At 42.9% G+C, this 18,949-nt stretch overlaps 1 protein-coding gene across 6 annotated transcripts in view; it reads right to left on the reverse strand.

Moving 5' to 3' along the window:
- Positions 1 to 18,949, reverse strand: part of ADAM11 (ADAM metallopeptidase domain 11) — a 789,906-nt gene that overhangs the window by 454,588 nt on the left and 316,369 nt on the right. For all 6 annotated transcript variants that reach the window (XM_085646660.1, XM_085646679.1, XM_085646669.1 and 3 more), the window contains exons 9-11: positions 9,384 to 9,458; positions 8,546 to 8,617; positions 6,871 to 7,037 (exon numbers count right to left, since the gene is read on the reverse strand). In XM_085646660.1, the coding sequence (XP_085502786.1) occupies positions 6,871 to 7,037; positions 8,546 to 8,617; positions 9,384 to 9,458 (314 nt within the window). The remainder of the gene's footprint in view (positions 1 to 6,870; positions 7,038 to 8,545; positions 8,618 to 9,383; positions 9,459 to 18,949) is intronic.

An 18,949-nucleotide genomic window follows, 5' to 3' on the forward strand; every position in this document is an offset into this window, starting at 1 on the left:
AATAACTGCTTTAGTTTTGTCCATATAAACTCTGATACCCCTGCATGCATCCAGCTAACGATCCTTCTGCTGACTGCATGAATTTGGAAAAAGGAGCAAGAATAACATGTTCATTCAGGTAAAAGTCCGACGGACCTTGGGCATGAATTTAAGATTAGAGCGCATGATGTCTGTCTTTTGTGAACCATATGTATAGTTCTTTTCTGGTGAACACTTGAAGCTCTCTAACTCTCTACCCTTAGGTGAGAGCTAGCATCACCGCCGTATTTGATGACAGATACATGGGATGTACCATATGGATCAGTTCAAAGGGTGACAGCATCAGCTGACCCAGCACTATATTCAACTCCCATGGAACAGGAGGGCCTCTGAATCGTGGAAAAGTCCGAAAAAGGTCCTTCTCCCAAACGTCGTCAAAGTTGTTCGATGATTCTTTGAGAGAAAAATGCAGACACATCACTCGTCCACCTAAATAGTGATTTTGGAACAAAGTAAACTCTGACAGAGGAGTATTTGAGACTGTCATAAGATTAGGTGCAATAAATACACCAGTACTTGATGAGGTTGCATCGATATGGCAGTTAAGCCTTTCATCCTTACACCAGACATCGAAGCACTTCCATTTAGCATTCTAAGTCCATGTTGTAGCAAGTGCCCATGGTTGTGCCAGTATTTTCCTGCAGTCCACAGGAATGTCAAGATGATCGAACAATAAGTGGCCAATGTTATGAGCTTTTTAACCCTTTTCGTTGGGGGAAACGCTTCAACAAGTCACATGTTCAAGATTGGTCCCAGAAACTGTAGTCTTAGCTCAGGATGAATGGAAGACTTCTGCACATTTAGCATCAGACCCAGCTAATGGAAAAGACTGATACAAGTTGTCATGGAAACTGAAGTTTCTTCTAAAGGAGCACTGGCAAGCCAGTCCAAGTATGGATACACCTGCTGACACTGCGTATAAAGATTGGGGAGGGCTTTCAACTAGTACTACTACTGCCATGCAACTAATAGCCAGATGTATTGTCTGGGATATTGTTGCATAGGGACATGGAAGTAGGCGTTCTGTAAGTCCAAGAAGGTAAGGAATTCCCTTTGTGAAGCAACAGAAGGACTTTCTGTGAGGTGACCAACCTCAAATAAAAAAATTTTCAGACCCCCATTTAGTTCTTTACACTATTTTCCTGTCTTCTTCCAGGAAGAACATGGAATAGCTGCCCAGATTTTTTGGGGGTTTCGGTACATTCCCTATCAAAGGAGGAGAAGAATTTTGTATCGCGCCTTCTACATGTGCAGACTGTGCTCTTTCCAGGGTGGATGATCTGGAGGTCATTCCAGGAATTACAGTGTATGTCCTGACTGCACTATTTGGAGCATCCTACAATCGGTGGTAATCTGTACCCATGCACAGGAAAAACAGGAATTTACCATCCCCTCACAGTCTGTATGGGGGTTAGCATGGGGGGCAGCATATACAAGTCAGGCTCTCCTTGTAGCATCTTGGTAGCAGGACAGAGTGGCACCTCTCTTCTTTCCTGTCACCTTGTTTTAGCCTTGACAGCTTTCGCCTTTTCATGATGAGTAGACTTGGTCGTAATCAGATTTATTTGGATGGAAAGTAGTGGCGACTTTGTCTGTCATATGGATTGTAACCTCCCCCGTAAGCTTGGCAGCACCTGGAGCCTTGAAATGAAGTGGAAGGAGCACATCTGTATTGCAAGCATGTCATATCTGTGTAATTTTTAACACTTTACAGGGCACTGTCTACATGCTTGTCGGACAAGGCCTTGCTGATGAAAGGCATGTCAAGGATTTTTGCTTGCACTTCGGGGCAGAAAGAAGTTATTCAGCCTGGTCTCCTAAGCGGTACAGCTCCTGCAAGGTGAGAACAACTAGCATTTAATACCTCTATTGCTGCAACGATGATTTAAGGCGAAGTGTTAGCCCCTTACCTAATTATGTCCTTAGACGAAGAATCTTCGGACCTCTTGTCCAGAATTAAGTCTATAAGAGGAGAGATATCATGTCACATATGGTGGTCATACTGGCCTAGGATTGCCACTGCTTTTGCTGCCTTTTTGGAATTCACCACCATATAACTCACTCTGTGTGCCAAGTTGTCAATATGCTTCTATCTCTAACTGAAGGGGCAAAGATGGGTGCTAAAGGATTTTCCGAAAGTCTCTGTCTAGCTTCCTTATAAACAGAATCAAACTTAGAATGGCTGGTCGAACATACTGTTTTTGAGTCTGGCAGAGCCCTGCATTTCTTTTTCAAGCACAACATCACTGCGTGTACAGTGGCTGGTGTCGGCATGAATCTGAGCCCTTCTATCCAAAATGTGATCCAGGCTAGAGATGGATTTAGTCGTCTTTCTGGGCTTCTCTTTGAGGTCATAAAAAAACACTACTGGTTCACCAAAAACACAGGATGGTCAACCCTATTCCATACTCATTCTAGCAGGGATGAAATCAGGTGATATTGTCTAGAGGAGAGTCGGTTGTGGGGGAAGGGAATATTTATTTCCTACCTTGGGTAAGACAAAGTCTCTTCATTCTTCCTCGTTTTAGGATTCACAGTCGTCCTCCTGCCCTTCATCCATGACCTCAACTTCTTCCTTATCTAGGTCAGATTTCTGATCACTTCTTCTTACACATCCCTTGGCGCTGGGGTTACTGAGCAGGGCACCATTGGTGGATGTGCTGCAGGTTAAATATTTGGTTCTTGTGGTTGAGGATGCAGTGGGTTCCCACGGGGGGAACATCAGTTGATGTGGTGGTAATGGAGGTTCTGCCAGAGGACACTGCAGAGATTAAAGATGCTGCAGTTGAAGGATCCGGTTCTGAAAATTTCCATCATTTGCTGCAGTGCGGTCATGAGGGAAATTGGAACCTACACTACAGGAGGTCATGAACTGATGACTGCACTATTACGACAGCCCTTATACTCATGGATGGCCTTCAGATGAAAAGGTTTGAGGATTATACTCCTCATAGCCTTGCTGGTAGTATGTGTCTCCTTCCGCCTCTTCAAAGACTCCTTCTTTGTATTCTGGAATGTACTGCACATTCAATTGCACCGCACTATATGCCTTAGCTTAGTGCCTGATATAATCCTCTAGCTCAGAGTCCAAGACATGCATTGGTTATTGAGCAGAAATCTTAAATAGTCACTGTAAATGGGTTTAAGGTGCCTCCAAGGATGACAAAAGAGATAACTATGTACTCATTGAGAGTTCTATTGCCGCTGATATGTATTTGTCGCAGTGCTACTCAATGTCATGCTTGTTGATGAGGCCAGTGTCGCCGTTGACAGGCTCATCATTTTCTGTGTTCTTGGGTTTGAAGAAGAGTGTCCAGAAGTCATCACCAACAGCATCACCATTTTCAATGGGATCTTCTTAGTCGAGGGGTATGACAAAGATTTTGTCATCAACACGTTCATCAGCAGTGTTTTAAAATCTGTTTATTACATTATCGTTTAATCACATTATATATGGCTCATAACATAAATGCGTATATAACATCATGCAATTCAGACTATAATGTTGCTTCCTATCCATGTCTGTCATGGAATTCAGTATGCTTTCTGCACTGGTACCAATGTTTTTCTTCGGATTAATCACCGTCACTTACACCTGATTCTCTGTTTATCTTTTGTTTGTTCAGTAATCTATAATTCTCATGTCGGAGGCAATATTGGAGTTCCATTTAAATTAGGCACTCTATGTTTTCTCCCTCCAAAGAAATAACCTTATATTAACTAAAGTATACCTTTTTCCTTCTCTCGAATAACCTGTCCCCTTTCTGAGTGTAGACCCACTAGGTTTCACCAGATTCAACTGCATTTAAATGGTGTCAAAACATTACTCCACAATTAGTCTGCAAAATTAGCTAAGTGTCATTGCAGGGTGCCCTAGGTGTCAAACGGGGTATTCAGATTTTATATAGTTGGGCAAGCTGTGTTATGGACACTTGTTGAACAAGAATGTGATGCTATGAAAGAGATTACAGGTAGGCAGGTCCATACGGACGTTTCATGTGCTTCTAGATTAATGACACAAAAATAATTTTATGATGATCTGGAAGTTAAGCTTTGGACCAGAGATTGAGTAATCAACCTGCTGGCTTGGGCATCAACAAACTAAACTGAAATGCAACAGGAACTAAGAAAAAAAGATAGCAGGACAGGTAGTACAGCAACAGGGCCGACTACTAAGTGTAATACCTACCAAAAACCCCTTCTATCTATTGGAGTTGTTACCTGGACATTGTTCAGTGCAGTGCTTAAGGTTGACTGCTATATCTCTAGTTGGGACGATGATGGGTGGGCTTGGCATTGAACTATCTGAATATTATAATGTACACCAGGAAAGATAGGACTGTTACATGTTGGTAAGAAACACTGAAAATACTCCAACTGATGAAGATCCATAAAATGTCTTTCAAGAATAGTATAATGTCCAATCGCGGAAAACTGCAACTGACAAGACTTTTATTGTAACAAGGTAAGGCTGAAAGTAAGTACCTTCGTTCGGACTTATGAGGTATTGCATGGAAGGGCAGCATGAAAACATATGTTATTAATGTTGTAATTTTAATTTAATTTAGTCTTTATTTCGATCAAACGATCATAAAAGACACAAACATATAATATCATACAAATTACAAATTACAGATTACTGTAGATAATTAATGTTGTATTATTTCATTTGACTTTTTAAGCAGACAACAATGCTTCAAATAATGAAGGTAAATGCTCGTAAGCTATCAGTTTGAGGATGAAATGGGTGGCATATGATAAAAAAACCCAGCTCCAAAACCTATTTTTCAAAACCCATTTTTGAAACATAACTAGCAACATCTCTCTCTCACATAAATACCTCCCTTCATCAATTTCATCCAGTACTTAATCCCACTATTAGGCAATTGCCACCAAATATGTTTCGATTAGAGTTTAAGTAGTAAATCAATTCACCTAAAATAGGGGGGACGTGCATTTGGCTTGATTTAGGCAATACTTAGAAGTCAGCAAGTTTGTAGGGAGATACTTATGTAAGGTTAAGATTATGGCAATCCATATTTTGAACTCTATGTTTTTGCGACAGATATTTTTCCAGTGTATGTTATCACATGGAATTAATTAAATATGTGCAGCCATCGTGTTGATCCAATAATTAATTTAAAAAGAAAATTATATTTGTCCCATGCACAAGACCTGTGTATTCCCTCTAAAATATTTTTAAACGTGTTTAGAAACCCTGTTTGAATCCAAAATGCTTCTAACCTACCAAATCAAATTCATAATAAGGAATTCACCCACTCTAATATCCACTATGCAATGTACATCTTCCAACATCCTCCAAACAAGGCATGAGGCACCACATTTTATATCCTCTCTAGAAAACCACTGATACCTAATGAGTACAAGGCCTCTTACATCCCCTTTTAGTCATGACTCCAAAGTTACTCTACCTACAAAGTCCAATCTCAAACTTTATACAAGAGGCCTCCGATATTCTTGATCAAGTTTCTGCAAATAATTTTCTCAACCTCTTACATCAACCATTAAACCCTCCTTATAAGGTCTTTGATATCCCACTTCAAATCCACCTACACAACCTCTGACAACCCCTATTAAATCATCTGTGCCAAACCAATGACATCTACTCTAAGATAATGCAAACAAAATGTGTATTCCTGACAATATTCAATGAAACACCTCCACACGATTTAAGGCTCTGAAAACAGAAGGCCACTTAACTGAAGTAGGATGCAAAACTCTCCCAGGAAACAGGGCTTTTCCTTAAGGTGTGGGAAATGGGCACACTCACCAACAGAGATCTCTGGAGGAATAAGCTTGAGGGGATTGGCTAATGGAAAGGAGAATCATGAACCATTTAGAGCAGGGGGTCTCCAACCTTTTCTGTAACAAGAGCTTCTTATGTTCAATGAAAACTATCCCGAGCTACTAATATTATTACTGTTGTAATTGAGACCACACGAAACAAGATTATATCAGTGGCCACCCTATGCAAGATTACCAGCAGTGATCACCTCAGTGGATCAGACACCGTTACCAGCAGTACAGTAGAAAAGGTGCTCTTAAGTTGGAATGCATAAAACCCATAGCTGCACTGCTTGTGACACCAAGGAAAAATTAGAAATAAGTCTCCCCTACGCCAAGTGATTTCTCACTCAAATATTAGCTTTATAAGTATTTTGGAAATTCAACCATTTTCATCTTGAATACACTCTTCCATTTTGGTACAAATATATTAAATATGCCAAGAAAAATGTCTAATTTAGTAGGTTGGGCAGTACACAGAGGCAGCTAGTAGCTAACAGTAGCTCACAAGCTACTCTTTGGAGAAGCCTGATTTAGAGGAAGAATATAAGTACTCCATCATACAGTGGTATAACACAGGCCCCCGCGGTGCGGGGGGCCTCCAAGCTCCAGGGGGCCCCCTCAGCGCAATACTCTGGCTGGAGAGCTCCTGATTGAGTCCGGAGGGGGCCCCTACACGTACCTTGCAGAGGGGCCCCCTCAAGTTTAGTTACTCCGGTGCCATCATATAAAGGAAGCACAATGTGGTTGCTTTTAGATTCGCAGGCACATGGAAACCTTTCTCATAGGTAGGGAATAAAATAAACTCTTCAGATGGATTCAGAAATGGACAGACCAGAAGAGAGCCACCAAATCCTTTGATGATAGCACTGAGAGGATTACTTTCAGTCAGAAAACAACAGACAAAGAATTCATAGAAGTAGGCTGGAGATGCTGAATATCCAGAAAGAGGCTGAGATGAAAGCAACCCAAATATTATAGCACCGACAAAGTGGTTGAATGTTGTAAGAAAGGCATACGACTCACGAGAAGAGATGCACAGCATCTATTGACTCCTGTGGCCTCTTCCGCTGGAATTTCAAGAACTCACTCAGGGTGACCAAAGGGTCTTCTTCCACCTGGAACTTGTCACCAGAGGCCCACGTTTCCATAGCAACTAGGACTATCCTAGTGTTTAGCTGTTCCTTGTAGATCTGTAGGAAGCACAAGAGGCATCTCAGCAAAATTCAGCACCGCAACGGGTCACATAAATTTGACTGTTCTACACTGGGCATCAGCACCCCCCTTGGGGAAAGCTAGAGAATATTGGGGAAATTGGGAGGCACCTAGAATGGCCAAGGCAGTCAACCTGCTCCCACTGCTCCATGTGGCCTGGAACAGCTGATCAACTGAGCAGTCTTGTTTTACAACTGTGCACTGGTACAGACAATTTTGCTGCTGACATTTATCTGTGCCATACATTGAGGGATTCAAGTGTGAATAACAATCAGACAAGCTATAAACTACATTTAAGCCTAAATCAAACACAAGATTTAGGAAATTTGCCTGGCCTCTACACAATTCAGACAAACATCAGACAGAACATTCAAAGTTTACAACCACATCATGGTTAGGCGAGTCCACTCTAAAACAGCCACTGGATATATCAGCCCTTCCTCTCTTTATGGTCTCCCATTGCATTACACAACTTGCTACTGTATATTTATCTGATTACAAAATGGCACTACTACACTGTTCTCATGAGTTCTAAATGAAGATGAATTTATTAAGAGGTGCATGGATGCAAAATGTGAGTAAACGTTTACCACAAAAATTACTACTAAGACTATAATGCATTGTAGAGTGAGAAATAACTGTACAACTGCAATGTCCACAGTGCAGTAATAGAGTAAAAGAGCAGGCAGATAGTCAATCTTAAATGTTTGAAGTACGGCCACATTGCATTTTTGGTTTCACGTAATATTAAATATTAAGTGGTTTACAAATTGGCATTAATATACAACTTTGTTTCCACACAAAACAAAAATAGATGGTAAGATTTGCACTGAAGCAAACCATAAGGAACATCTTATCAAATGAACAATTGCAATGTCCATTGTTCATATGCACAATGTGATTTTGAAACTTGCAATCAATTTGCGATTATGACACATGCACTTGTGCTATACCAGATTATTTATGAAATGCACAACTACCAGGTCCATAATAAAGAGACCAGAAACCTACGTTTTTAGAAATTTCAGGAAGGGGAAATATCTGGTCTGTGCAGATCCGTACTTTACTGTGGGTTCAAATAAGCTCCTTGTGAGGTCACTGAAAGTAGAATGGCATTGCCCTTCACATATATCACTACATGCTCACAAAACACATTTTTGTGAGCATTTCAGCACTATTAGATGTATTTGTTCCACACCATTAGTCTACCAACAAGCTTATTTCTCTAAATCAAAAAAACATCGGTGTCCAAGCTTTATGCCAAAGCCGTGAAACTATAATAAGCAGAAAAATAATTTTGTAAACTTAAAACATTTCTCTTACATGTATAACATCTACTGAACAGCCATTTCGGGCAAATCAAGTACTTTCATATTCCAAGCACCCAGGTTTGCTAGCTCTGTAAAATCTGCTTATAGATAATGACCACTTTCAGGACAGACCCGTGTAACTCTTAATTCAAAGGAAGCCCATCAACAGCACTTACTGCGTCTGCCAGGTTGACTACAGATTTGGCAAAGTTGCTTGTGAGAACAACTGACTGGCGAAGCTGATCAAACTGAAAGGCAAAGCAAATTAACATTGTTAATGAAAAAAACAGAGTTTTAGCCCAGAATGCAATGTTCCACGTTCACTAATCCAGGGAAGGGAGGCAGATATGTCTATCCTTAGTCAATATTTTTAGAAAGAGATGGGAAGGCCACTTAAGGTAAAAGCTGAAGAACCTTAAAGCCAACATCCTTGCAGGGATCCCATCTTTCTAAGAAAAGCACTTCTCAGTTGAAAGAACTCTCCAGTATCAGAAATGTAGATGTTCTTGCATTGAGACAAGTTCCTTTCTTAGGTGTACATATGTGAGATCTAATCAAATTGTGGTCCAAGGAGCTTTTTGGGGGTAAATGTTAGATATTGTACACACACAACTTGAAAGCAGAAATTATTTCCTTAAAAATGTTAAATTCTAGTTAACTGTACTGGGACTGGTAAATGATCTTTATCAAGAAGCAGCCAGGTGATGAGATTTGGGCATAATGTTCTGTATAGTGTGGAAAGTCCATATCCTTGGTCCTGAGGCAGCTATGAGGAAGAAGCAGCTGTGCAAACCATTCCAAAATAGATATTCTCTTTGCTGTCACCTTAGCCCATTGCAAACAATGCTAAAGATCTCACCACGGCAGCTGTGGGGCTGGAAGGTGTGCACGGGATTGAGGAACATCAGGACATTATCCTAGCATGTCGTCAAGAACAAAGTTAATTTCAGTCACTTTGTGTGCGCAAAAATAGCATGTTCCACGACAACACACAGAAAACACTCCATGACCTACCAGCTGCTGGTCATTGGCCACAGCTAGCTCAATGTACTTGGTTTCGCTCTGGACAGTGTGCTGGACTCGGTGGACCTGGACAGGAAACAAGGAGAAGAGAAAATATTAAATTAGCCTTTGATCTCAGTCGAGTTACCTTTTTATTGTATCTTTATTTTCTTGGAGTTCCAACACAACATACAACGCTTTCACCACAACACTTACTGGACTATAAACAGCAAAACACTTAGGGGGTCATTATGATGGCGGCCGGATTGCCACTGGCTGTGGCAATCCGGCTGCCATCACAACCTGATTTACCCCCCGCCATATTATCATGGCAGGGTGTATCGCGGTGGACGCAAAGTGCGTCCGCCGCTCATCAATCACTACGATTGCCGGCCGGGCGGACTTGGGCACTAATATGGTGACGGTGCCTACCAGGCACGGCCATCCATATTAGTATGGGTGTTCTCAAAGGCCTTTCCATGGTGGCAGGAATTGCTTTGGGGGCCTGTTGCGGGCCCCCGGGGGCGTGGGGGGATGGGGGGCTGCGCTACATTGCCATGCACAAGGTGGCAGGCACCGCACGATGCCTGCCATGTTGTGCATGGCAATGCACAACATTCTATTTTGGTATTGCGGCGGTTGCTGCTTACAGCAGCACCCGCCACAATGTCAAGATAGCGGAATGCGACCACCAGGGTGGCGGTTGCATCCTAATCATTGGTGCGTGACCGCCGGACTTCTGGCTGCCGGTCCCAGCCATCCTAATGGGCCCTTAATGATAACCAGACAAAGAAAATGAATTGATTAACAGCCATCCTCACAACAGCTTCGGCATCGAGACTTTGTGAATCATTACAAAAGCAGTGTCCCTTCAAGGAGGCAGGTTATGGCATTGGTGGTCATACTATTTGTAGTCAGAAATGAACTTGGATTTTGCTTGTTTTCTCCTCTTTCAGCCAGCATGGCTGTGATGTCAAGACTGTATCAACTGCAGATTAGGTGGAATGGAAGTTTGCATACACCCTGATCTGCAAATAAGGGCTAGCACTAGTGCTACTAACTCTTCCCATTGCAGATGTTCCTGCCCTGCCAGCTGGTCCCTCAGTTTGATTGAATATGTGGGAGAGATAGGACATTTGCCGGTGATTCTCCTTGCAAATGTGTGACTAAAGGAGTTGCCACTCCTGATCAGACAAGAAAGCCCAAGCAAAACCCTGGGAAACGTATTTGAAACTTCGGAAGGGAAGTAGGTCCTCCCTATTCCTTCTTATCACTAAATTGGTAGGGATCCATTTAGAGGCTTGATGAATGCTTGGGTCCGCATATGGCTACTGTGAGGCAGAAACATGATAGCAAAACAAGGGTACATTTGGCTCATTATACCCAGTAACATCCTCTAAATGTATAATTCAGTAATTTTTTTATTCATTTCTAAGGTACCACCTAATAAAGTATTACTTTACGGGTACCTTAAGGTATTTTTATTCGTTTTTAGGTCTCGCCTGACACAGCGCTTTAGCGCTGTGTCAGGCGAGACTTATAGTAAGCACTTTTGGAAGTGCAAACGAGTGCTTTCAGGCCGCCAACTACAGTGCATGTGCTCCGGGCGCGCGCACCATTTGGCAGCCTGAAAGCACTCGTTGTCTTTCACTTTCGCGGCCGCTCGGCCGCTTTGATGTTTGATCACTTTCACTTTCGCGGCCGCACTTTAACAAGCTCCCGTTATGCAATTTGGCAAGATTCTGTCACTTTGCGGTTAACTTCCTTGTATATTTATGAAGTGCACTGCTTTGACTTCAAGCCCACACGCGCTGTTTTAATCAATTGCTTTCTGTTCCATTATCAGCCGCCCTCCACCCTCCGAACACAAACACAGCAGAAGCAGTCCTCCGGTGGTCCGCCCATTCTGCGAGCAGGCCTCCACCATCTCCTGCTCAGGTAGGGAGAAGCCCGCCGAGGCGTACTGCACATTGGCAGACACAAATGTCGGACATCGGCAATCTGAAACTTGACCTTGCCAATGCTTGTTATCTTCGCTCCGGAACCACTCACGTATACTTAGATGCCCCTACTCGAGCTGTAGACCTAAATGTTTCCTAGTAAAAACAGGACATAGCACAGCGCTGTCACTGGCAGTGGACATCAAAGACGTAAACAAATTTGCCTATAATCAGAGTCCAGCCCCCTTTGCAGAGCAAGCTACCCCGGGCCGGGGCCTAGCCTTCCCAAATGGAGCATATGTTTGCCCACACCCCAGGCCCCGTGCAGCTGGCTCACCCCCGCAGAGTAGGCCTGGCATGTGAGGGGGCTGGCAGGCACAGCATCAAAGCCCAGAGTGCGCTGTACCAACCCTGCGTGGCATCCCCCAGCCCGAGGGACATCTACGGCCTTTGTGCACGGTGGTCGCACCCACCGAGCAGGGCACACGGCTTCTGGAAGGGATTATGCATGTGCAGTGATGTGTGTGCCAGCCTCTTACTTGCTTTTAAATATGAATTTCACATTGACGCGGCACCTTAAAGCCATGGATACCACATATGGCACTACTGCTTACACAGTGGGCAGTGCCAGTATTAAATATCGGCACACCGGCTCCGAGGCGAATGCAATATTGACCCTACTGTGACACTGATGAAGCCATAAACAGAAATGAACACTTGTTTAGATAACCAGCCTGATTTCACAATAGTTTAAGGCGCCCCTCACGTTCAATAATTATATCACACCTGAATCCATTCATATCTAAGAATTAGACCATTTCACTAAAACAGTAAAATAATAAATAGAAAGATAAAATAGCTTTACTTATAGTGGTATCAACATTAAATCCTTCTTATAGTTATTATCATTATTAATATCAATAATAACTATTGCAGTCCTATAATTATTGTATTGGCGTTATTATTTTACTTGTTATTATTACTGTTGTCTTTTTTTGTTAGTACTTTTTTTTGTCTCATGTCTTTGGCATGCTAGTCTATATTTTCAGCTAATAGGCAAATCTTTTTTTCCCGCCATACTCTCTCTCCACTTTTATTACCTTTCATTCTCTTTGCCTATCTCAGCCTCTTCTTCCATGATAACTTTTCCCCTTCTTTCTTGCAGTCCCACTCCGCTCTCTCTCTCTCTGTCTCTCTCTCTCTCTTTGTCTCTGTCTCTCTCTCTCGCTCCCTCTCTCTTTCTTTCCCGCTCCCTCTCTCTTTCTTTCCCTCTCTCTTTCTCTCTCCCCCTCTCTCTCTCTCACTCTCTTTCTCTCTCTCCCTTCATTTCTCTCTCTTTCTTTTCCTCTAGCTCTCCTCTCTCTCTCGCTCTCTCTCTACCCCTCTCTCTCTCCCTCTTCTTTCCCTGTCAGTTTCTCGCCCTCTCTCTCTTTCTCTTTCTCTCTCTCTCTCTCTCTCTCTCTCTCTCTCTCTCTCTCTCTCTCTCTCCCCCCTCTCTCTCTCTTTCCTTCCCTCTCTCTCGCTCTTTCTCTCTCCCACTCTCTTTCTTTCTTTCTCTCTCCCACTCTCTTTCTCTCTCTCCCCCCTCGCTTCTTCCATGATGACTTTTCTCCATCTTTCTTGCTGTCCCACTGTGCTTTGTCTCTCTCCTCCCCTCTCCCTCCCTCTCTCTTTCTTTCACTCTCTCTCTTTCTCTTTCTCTCCCTCTCTCTCCCTTTCTCCCTCTCCCTCTCTTTTTCTCTTTCTCTGTCCCTCTCTCTCTCTCTCCCTCTCTCTCCCTCTCTCTCCCTCTCTTTCTCTCCCTCTCTCTCCCCTCTCTTTCATTCCCTCTCTCATTCTGTTTCTCTTTCTCTCTCTCTCTATTTCTCTCTCCCACTCTAGCTTTCTTTCCCCCCTCTCTCTTTCCCTCTCTCTTTCCCTCTCTCTTTCCCTCTCTCTCTCCCTTTCTCTCTCCCCCTCTATCTCTCTCCCTCTCTCTTTCTCTCTTTCATTCCCTCTCGCTCTACTCTCTCTCTCTCTCCCCTCTCTCTCTCTTTCTCCCTCTTCTCTCCATCTCTTTCTATCCCTCTCACTTTTTCTGTCCCTCTCTCTCTCCCTCTCTCCCTCCCCCTCTCTCTTTCTTTCGCTCTTTCTCTCTCTCTCGCACACACACTCTTTTTCCCGAGATCCATATATTTATAACCACATCTTAAACTTATGGTGGTGCGATAGGTGGCACTGCCTCCTTGTGATTGCTCCCTGATGGAAAAAATGCAAAATGTAAAAAATATTCAGTCTCTAATTTGTATTCATGGCTACAAAACCAATGCTTGATTTCCAAAATGTGGTAAACCATACATTGCTAACAACCTTCCTCAAATATGCTTTTTACACAGCATAAAGTGAATATAAACTGCTTTCTTAGCACCACAAAACATATTTTTTTAGGTCTCGCCTAGGCAGCATTAGGGTTAGTAATGCTCATTAAGAAAACATTTATGGTTGTGGTTGAAGCAAAATCAGCTAATAATTTTAAGGATGTTGGATCACCAGCATGTGTCAGATAGCTAAGTTAACAGAAAATACAGAACATGAGTAGATAAACTGGTGGAATAATTTTTGGTTATAAATGGAACGTCGACAGATGAGGCAAGGATGAAAAAGCATGTACCAATGACTGGTAACAACAAGCATTTGCAATGCAATATGTCTCACATTTACGCGAGTTTAAGCTATTAGCATTGTAAATGACAATGCGTTTTATTTATATTTCAAAAACCAAAACATAAATAAAAGGCCTTTTTATTTACAATGCCAATAGCTCATGCTCAGGTAAATGCGAGACCTGTTGCATTGCAAATGCTTGTTTTTACTGGATCTCTGGAATGTTATCCAGAAGAATACTATTATAAGAACTCCCTCGACAATCTCTTGAGGTTGAGTCCACCCTGGTAGTAGTTACTTTTAGAGGGAAACGTGTGACTAATGAGCCTCTCTCCTTCTCCCCTTGTGGTAATTCTGCCTGACAGCTTTTGATGAGCTAATGGCATCAATTTTTGCATCGTGATGGTAGTGGCAACTCACAGACAGGAACTGATGAATACCTTCAAAATTCTTACGTGCATGTCACAACAACACAGTAAGCAGTTTGGCAATCTGCTTTTGTTAACACTGACATTCTTCTCTCAGGTCTTCGCAAAGCTGTAGATCTTTATTATGGTGAAATTCACAACAGAGTCAGAGTGCACCCCTAACTTTATGACTTGAGCATCTATGGACCACGTACAGAGAGACATGGAAACAGTCTGTCAATGCACAGATTGCTTCTAAAAACCTGTGAACACTGCCTTGCTCCATCCCAGGGTGGGCTTTTCATTGAAGCAAGTTTTTCTATCTCAATAAATACTTTCCCAAGTGACGTCCTGATCTCTTGTGCTAGACTTGGCTTCAAGTGTGTAGGACATGGGATGTTTCTCATTTTGCCAATCAAGTAGTTCACTTGTTTCTGTCCAGATGGCTTGACAAATAATTTTCTCAACTGGGATTCTCCTCAGGACTTGGAGAAGTAATACGGAGCTCTTCCAGGAGCTAAGTCTATGCAGACAGCGAACCTCAACAGTGTACTTCTTTACCTCACTGCGCTAGCAGCTTTACCCACTGAAATCAGTGGAAAAGTTTAAAGGTGACAGTCACAAGAGCACCACGTATTCAGGTTTCCAAAGTTAGAGTAGGAAAGGTAGAAACAGTGCTCACATAGTTCGCTACCTGGCTGTGTAGAAGTGGGTCACAACCTCTAGCAACCCTGACCTTTCACATGGGCCACAGCCAAAATCTTATTTCAGCTTCCTGATGGCAATTAATATAAGAACTGTGGAAAGTGTGACAGGACAACGACAATTCTTGTCCTGATTCTGTTTATTGCCTGCAATCCGCTCAATACAGCTACTAGTGTGGAGGGTCAGTGGGCTGGACTTCTACGGTTATGGTCTCTAAAGTAGTGCAACCTCTAGACAAGGTCCTTTCACTTTCACTGGCAGCCATTATGTCACTAGAAGCAGTTTTAGCACAGGGACTGAGATTCCTGTCTAATTTGAAAGTTCTTGCAGAAGGTATTGAACCTGACTGTATTAGTTTTCATCCACAAACTAGAAAGCAAAAGTATAGGCCTTGCAAGCAACTTCTGAGTGATTTAGCATCAACTGAAGCAGGAAGAGATATTGCTCCTTGCACTGGTATATAAACTTTGGTTCCTTTAGTTCTAGTTTCTTTACAGATTCCATCTTAAAGGTCCTTCTTGTAGTTTTTAAGATTTTCCAGTAGTTGAAGTTGTTTTTCTTAGTGGCAAATATGTAGTTCCATGGACTAGGGGGAATGGTTATGTGAAGCACTTTCCTGCTGCCTCCTAACACCCTTCCCACCCCTGTCCACATCCCTCCCAGGCTGAGAGGTCAATACTCTTCATAACCATTTGGGTGTCACAAGGGTGGTGACCTGGTCCCTCAATTGGTCCTCTGCCTATCATTTATGAGATGTTTATGTGATTTAGAGGTCACCAGAAAGGGGTGCAAATATTACACTTCCTCCCTTTGCTTCTAGATCAAGTTATTGAGTTCTTGGTCTTGAAGTAAGGATGAGTTGGGTTTAAGGAAAGTGTACAAGAGGCATGTCTGCTTTTTGAGCAGCAGAGCAATGCAAGACATTTGACTGTAAGATTTAACATTTTGAACCGTCAGTTTTGTCTTCGATCCCTTAAGCTTACAGCATTCTGTTTAAAAAAATCCAATCTGTTGTCTAATCAAGTTAAATGTGATAGTAGCAGACTGGACATATGGTGAAATTTGTTTTCAACAGGGGATTGGATTAACCCATATTATTCTCGAAGGTATATACTCAAAAGTAATTAACAGGACTAGGAAGAGTATCAGGAGGAATGATCGGTACTTGTCAGTAACCTTCATTACTCATAGGGGTGTGACTTAATTCGTTTTTAGGTCTCGGCTAGGGAAGGCTGCGCTTGCGCAGTCTCGCTCGCGAGATTTAATGACTTCAGTACGGGGCTTGAACCCGCCCCTCTTCTCCATTGGCTGGCTTCAGGGGCGTGTTTTTAACTTTCTTTCTCTCCTCTGGAATGTAAACATTCCAGCCAATGGCAAGAGGAGAGAAAGAAAAACACACCCCCGAATCCGAAAACGCTGCTGCGTTTCTCCGAGGCATTTCTGCTTGACCTCGGAGAAAGGCGGTGGTGTTCATGGCGTCCTCTTCCCCCTGTTCTCGGCTCCCTCGGTGCTCCCGTGTCCGGCTGCTGCTCTGGTCACGATGTACTTCTTTGGTAGGTACCTCTTCCCTTTGTAGATTTCTATTAAAACCATGTTTGCTGCTGCCACTGTCATCATTGGTGTCTCGTTGGATAGACTTGCTCACATGACACGACTTTTAGTTGCAGATCTGTCGCTACAATGTAGGTGGGAACTGGGGACGTGACCATTTCCCAGGCAGTGACCAGTCTAAACCCACATCTGCAGCGTTCGCACAGCAGGATGTTCACTGCTTCCTCTCGAGTGTCTAGTCTGGCAGTAGTTTAAGAAGCCGCCATTTTAGGAACAGGCAAAATATTGCTCATGTCATGAGTGTCCTAAAGCGTGCGACTTAATCCTGAGCCACGTCGCTCAAGCGTGAGGTCACGAGAAGACACAGTTTACTGAAAGGTCGCGCAGGCGCACACGTTCAGCAAAAATGGCGTTGGGCTCTACGGTGTATAAGCTGCTCTTCCGCAGGACTTCAACATTCACCTTGACTATTGTGGTGGGCGCTCTGTTCTTTGAACGGGCCTTTGACCAAGGAGCGGACGCTCTCTATGACCACCTAAACAAAGGGGTAAGTGAGAGACTGGGTCACCTTTAGAGAACGAGGTAGAGTCGGGAGAAAGTCACCTTGAGGGTTAAGGAAGAGGTGTTAGTTGGGTCGGGGGAACCGTGGTTTTAGATGGTTAAGGGTAAGCAGCGACTGTTGCGGGTATTTGGAGTCCGTCGATTGGATTAGAGAGGAACTAAAACCTGGAATGTTGGCAGCCTCTTAGAGCGGGCTGGCAAGAGGATGCTCGTCAGTGAGGCTGCGTTGTGTTCTCGCGCACACCGTGCTGAAATTAACACTGATTTCGTAGTTTGGTCTCGAAGATAAATTTTCCTCCAGACGAGGATGTTCTCGAATGTACTCGGCTCAACCCAAATTGGTATTTTTGGATACATACTGTTTTGTGCTCACCCTCCGGGGATACAGATAATATAGAGGTTTCTGTTGTGCCCACTTCAACGCTCCTATACTCAGTTTACCTCACAGTGCTCTGTAAGTTTATATACTTTAAAATGTCATGCGGATATACTGCCACTGTCCGTTCACCATCTTTTTATCACACTCCAAATAGTTCTAGTTAAACTGTTTGCAGAGTCCATCCACTAGTAGTGAGGTACATTAAACCAGTTATGTTCAGTAGTTTCATAGTGACCGAAAAATCTGTAAGTGAGTAACACAAACCGTCAGGAGCAACAATGACCCTTGCTCAGGCCAAATTCAGCCTCTTCGACTGACTCCTCAAAAAGCAATCCCATCCAGTAATTTGTTAGGTTAAATGCCACAAGAATGGACAGTGAGAACACGCACTCATGAGCAAGACATGGAACTGCAGATTCCCAGACACGACACTGGAGGTTTGCAAGTTGGCAATTCAATGCTTCTATACTATGTTTCTGGTAGAAACACCCTTTGGCCTCTTGGCAAATAAAATAATTATTTGATTTCCCCCTCATTCAACCTGCTGAGTGCGTAAACAAAATTAATACAACTATATATGTTCCTTGATGTTAACTAGACAGATTTCATGATGTTACCCCATGACCACCACTTACGCACTGAGCATGCACTTTAGAGGTCATATCAAGACCCCTGCTTTCTTTCATTTTCCTGTAAACCAGCAACACGCAAAGTTGTTGGGAAATCTGCATTGTGGTGCATCGTCACAGAAAGGAACACAGAAACCTCTCTGCCACCTTGTAAGCAGATCCTTTGGGTTAAGAGATGGTAAATGTTACCCTGCCTAAAACTATATGTATACAGAGAGATGCTATTTTGTAACATTAAGTAGTTCAAGCCCATTCTAGTATTCAGTCTCCTACCGTGAACGGATTTCATGAGATTTAAATAGTTGTCTAGCCGTTAAGCCGCCTAGTCTTTGACATGGTGGCTGAATGAAGGCAAACAGTATGGCTAGTCAGAAATAATCTGCTGTTGCACCCCTTCATTACTAAGAGGTTTGATATCATAGGTCCCAGACAAACGGCAGATCTGGAGTAGTATTGTGCATGGGTTGTCCTCATTGCATCAAAATCTTCTTCAACATTGGTCCAAGAATGGCTTTATTCTACAAAAGAACTTAAAATCCCTAGGTTTTATCCTGGACAGTAATTTTACCTTCACAACGTCAGCAATATCTCGGGTAGAAATGCAGACTACCAAATCCAAACCCGTCACAGAATTACAGATTTCTCTCTCAATCTGACCAGAAATCTGAACCCTAACTACTGTAATGAGTCAAAACCTAAAGCATTCCACTTCGACAAATTCATCCCTATATCCACTGGTGACTTCTAAGTGAGACGGTTTGTT

Source organism: Triturus cristatus, chromosome 1_1 (genome assembly GCF_964204655.1).
Source record: "Triturus cristatus chromosome 1_1, aTriCri1.1, whole genome shotgun sequence".
NCBI classification, from domain to species: domain Eukaryota; kingdom Metazoa; phylum Chordata; class Amphibia; order Caudata; family Salamandridae; genus Triturus; species Triturus cristatus.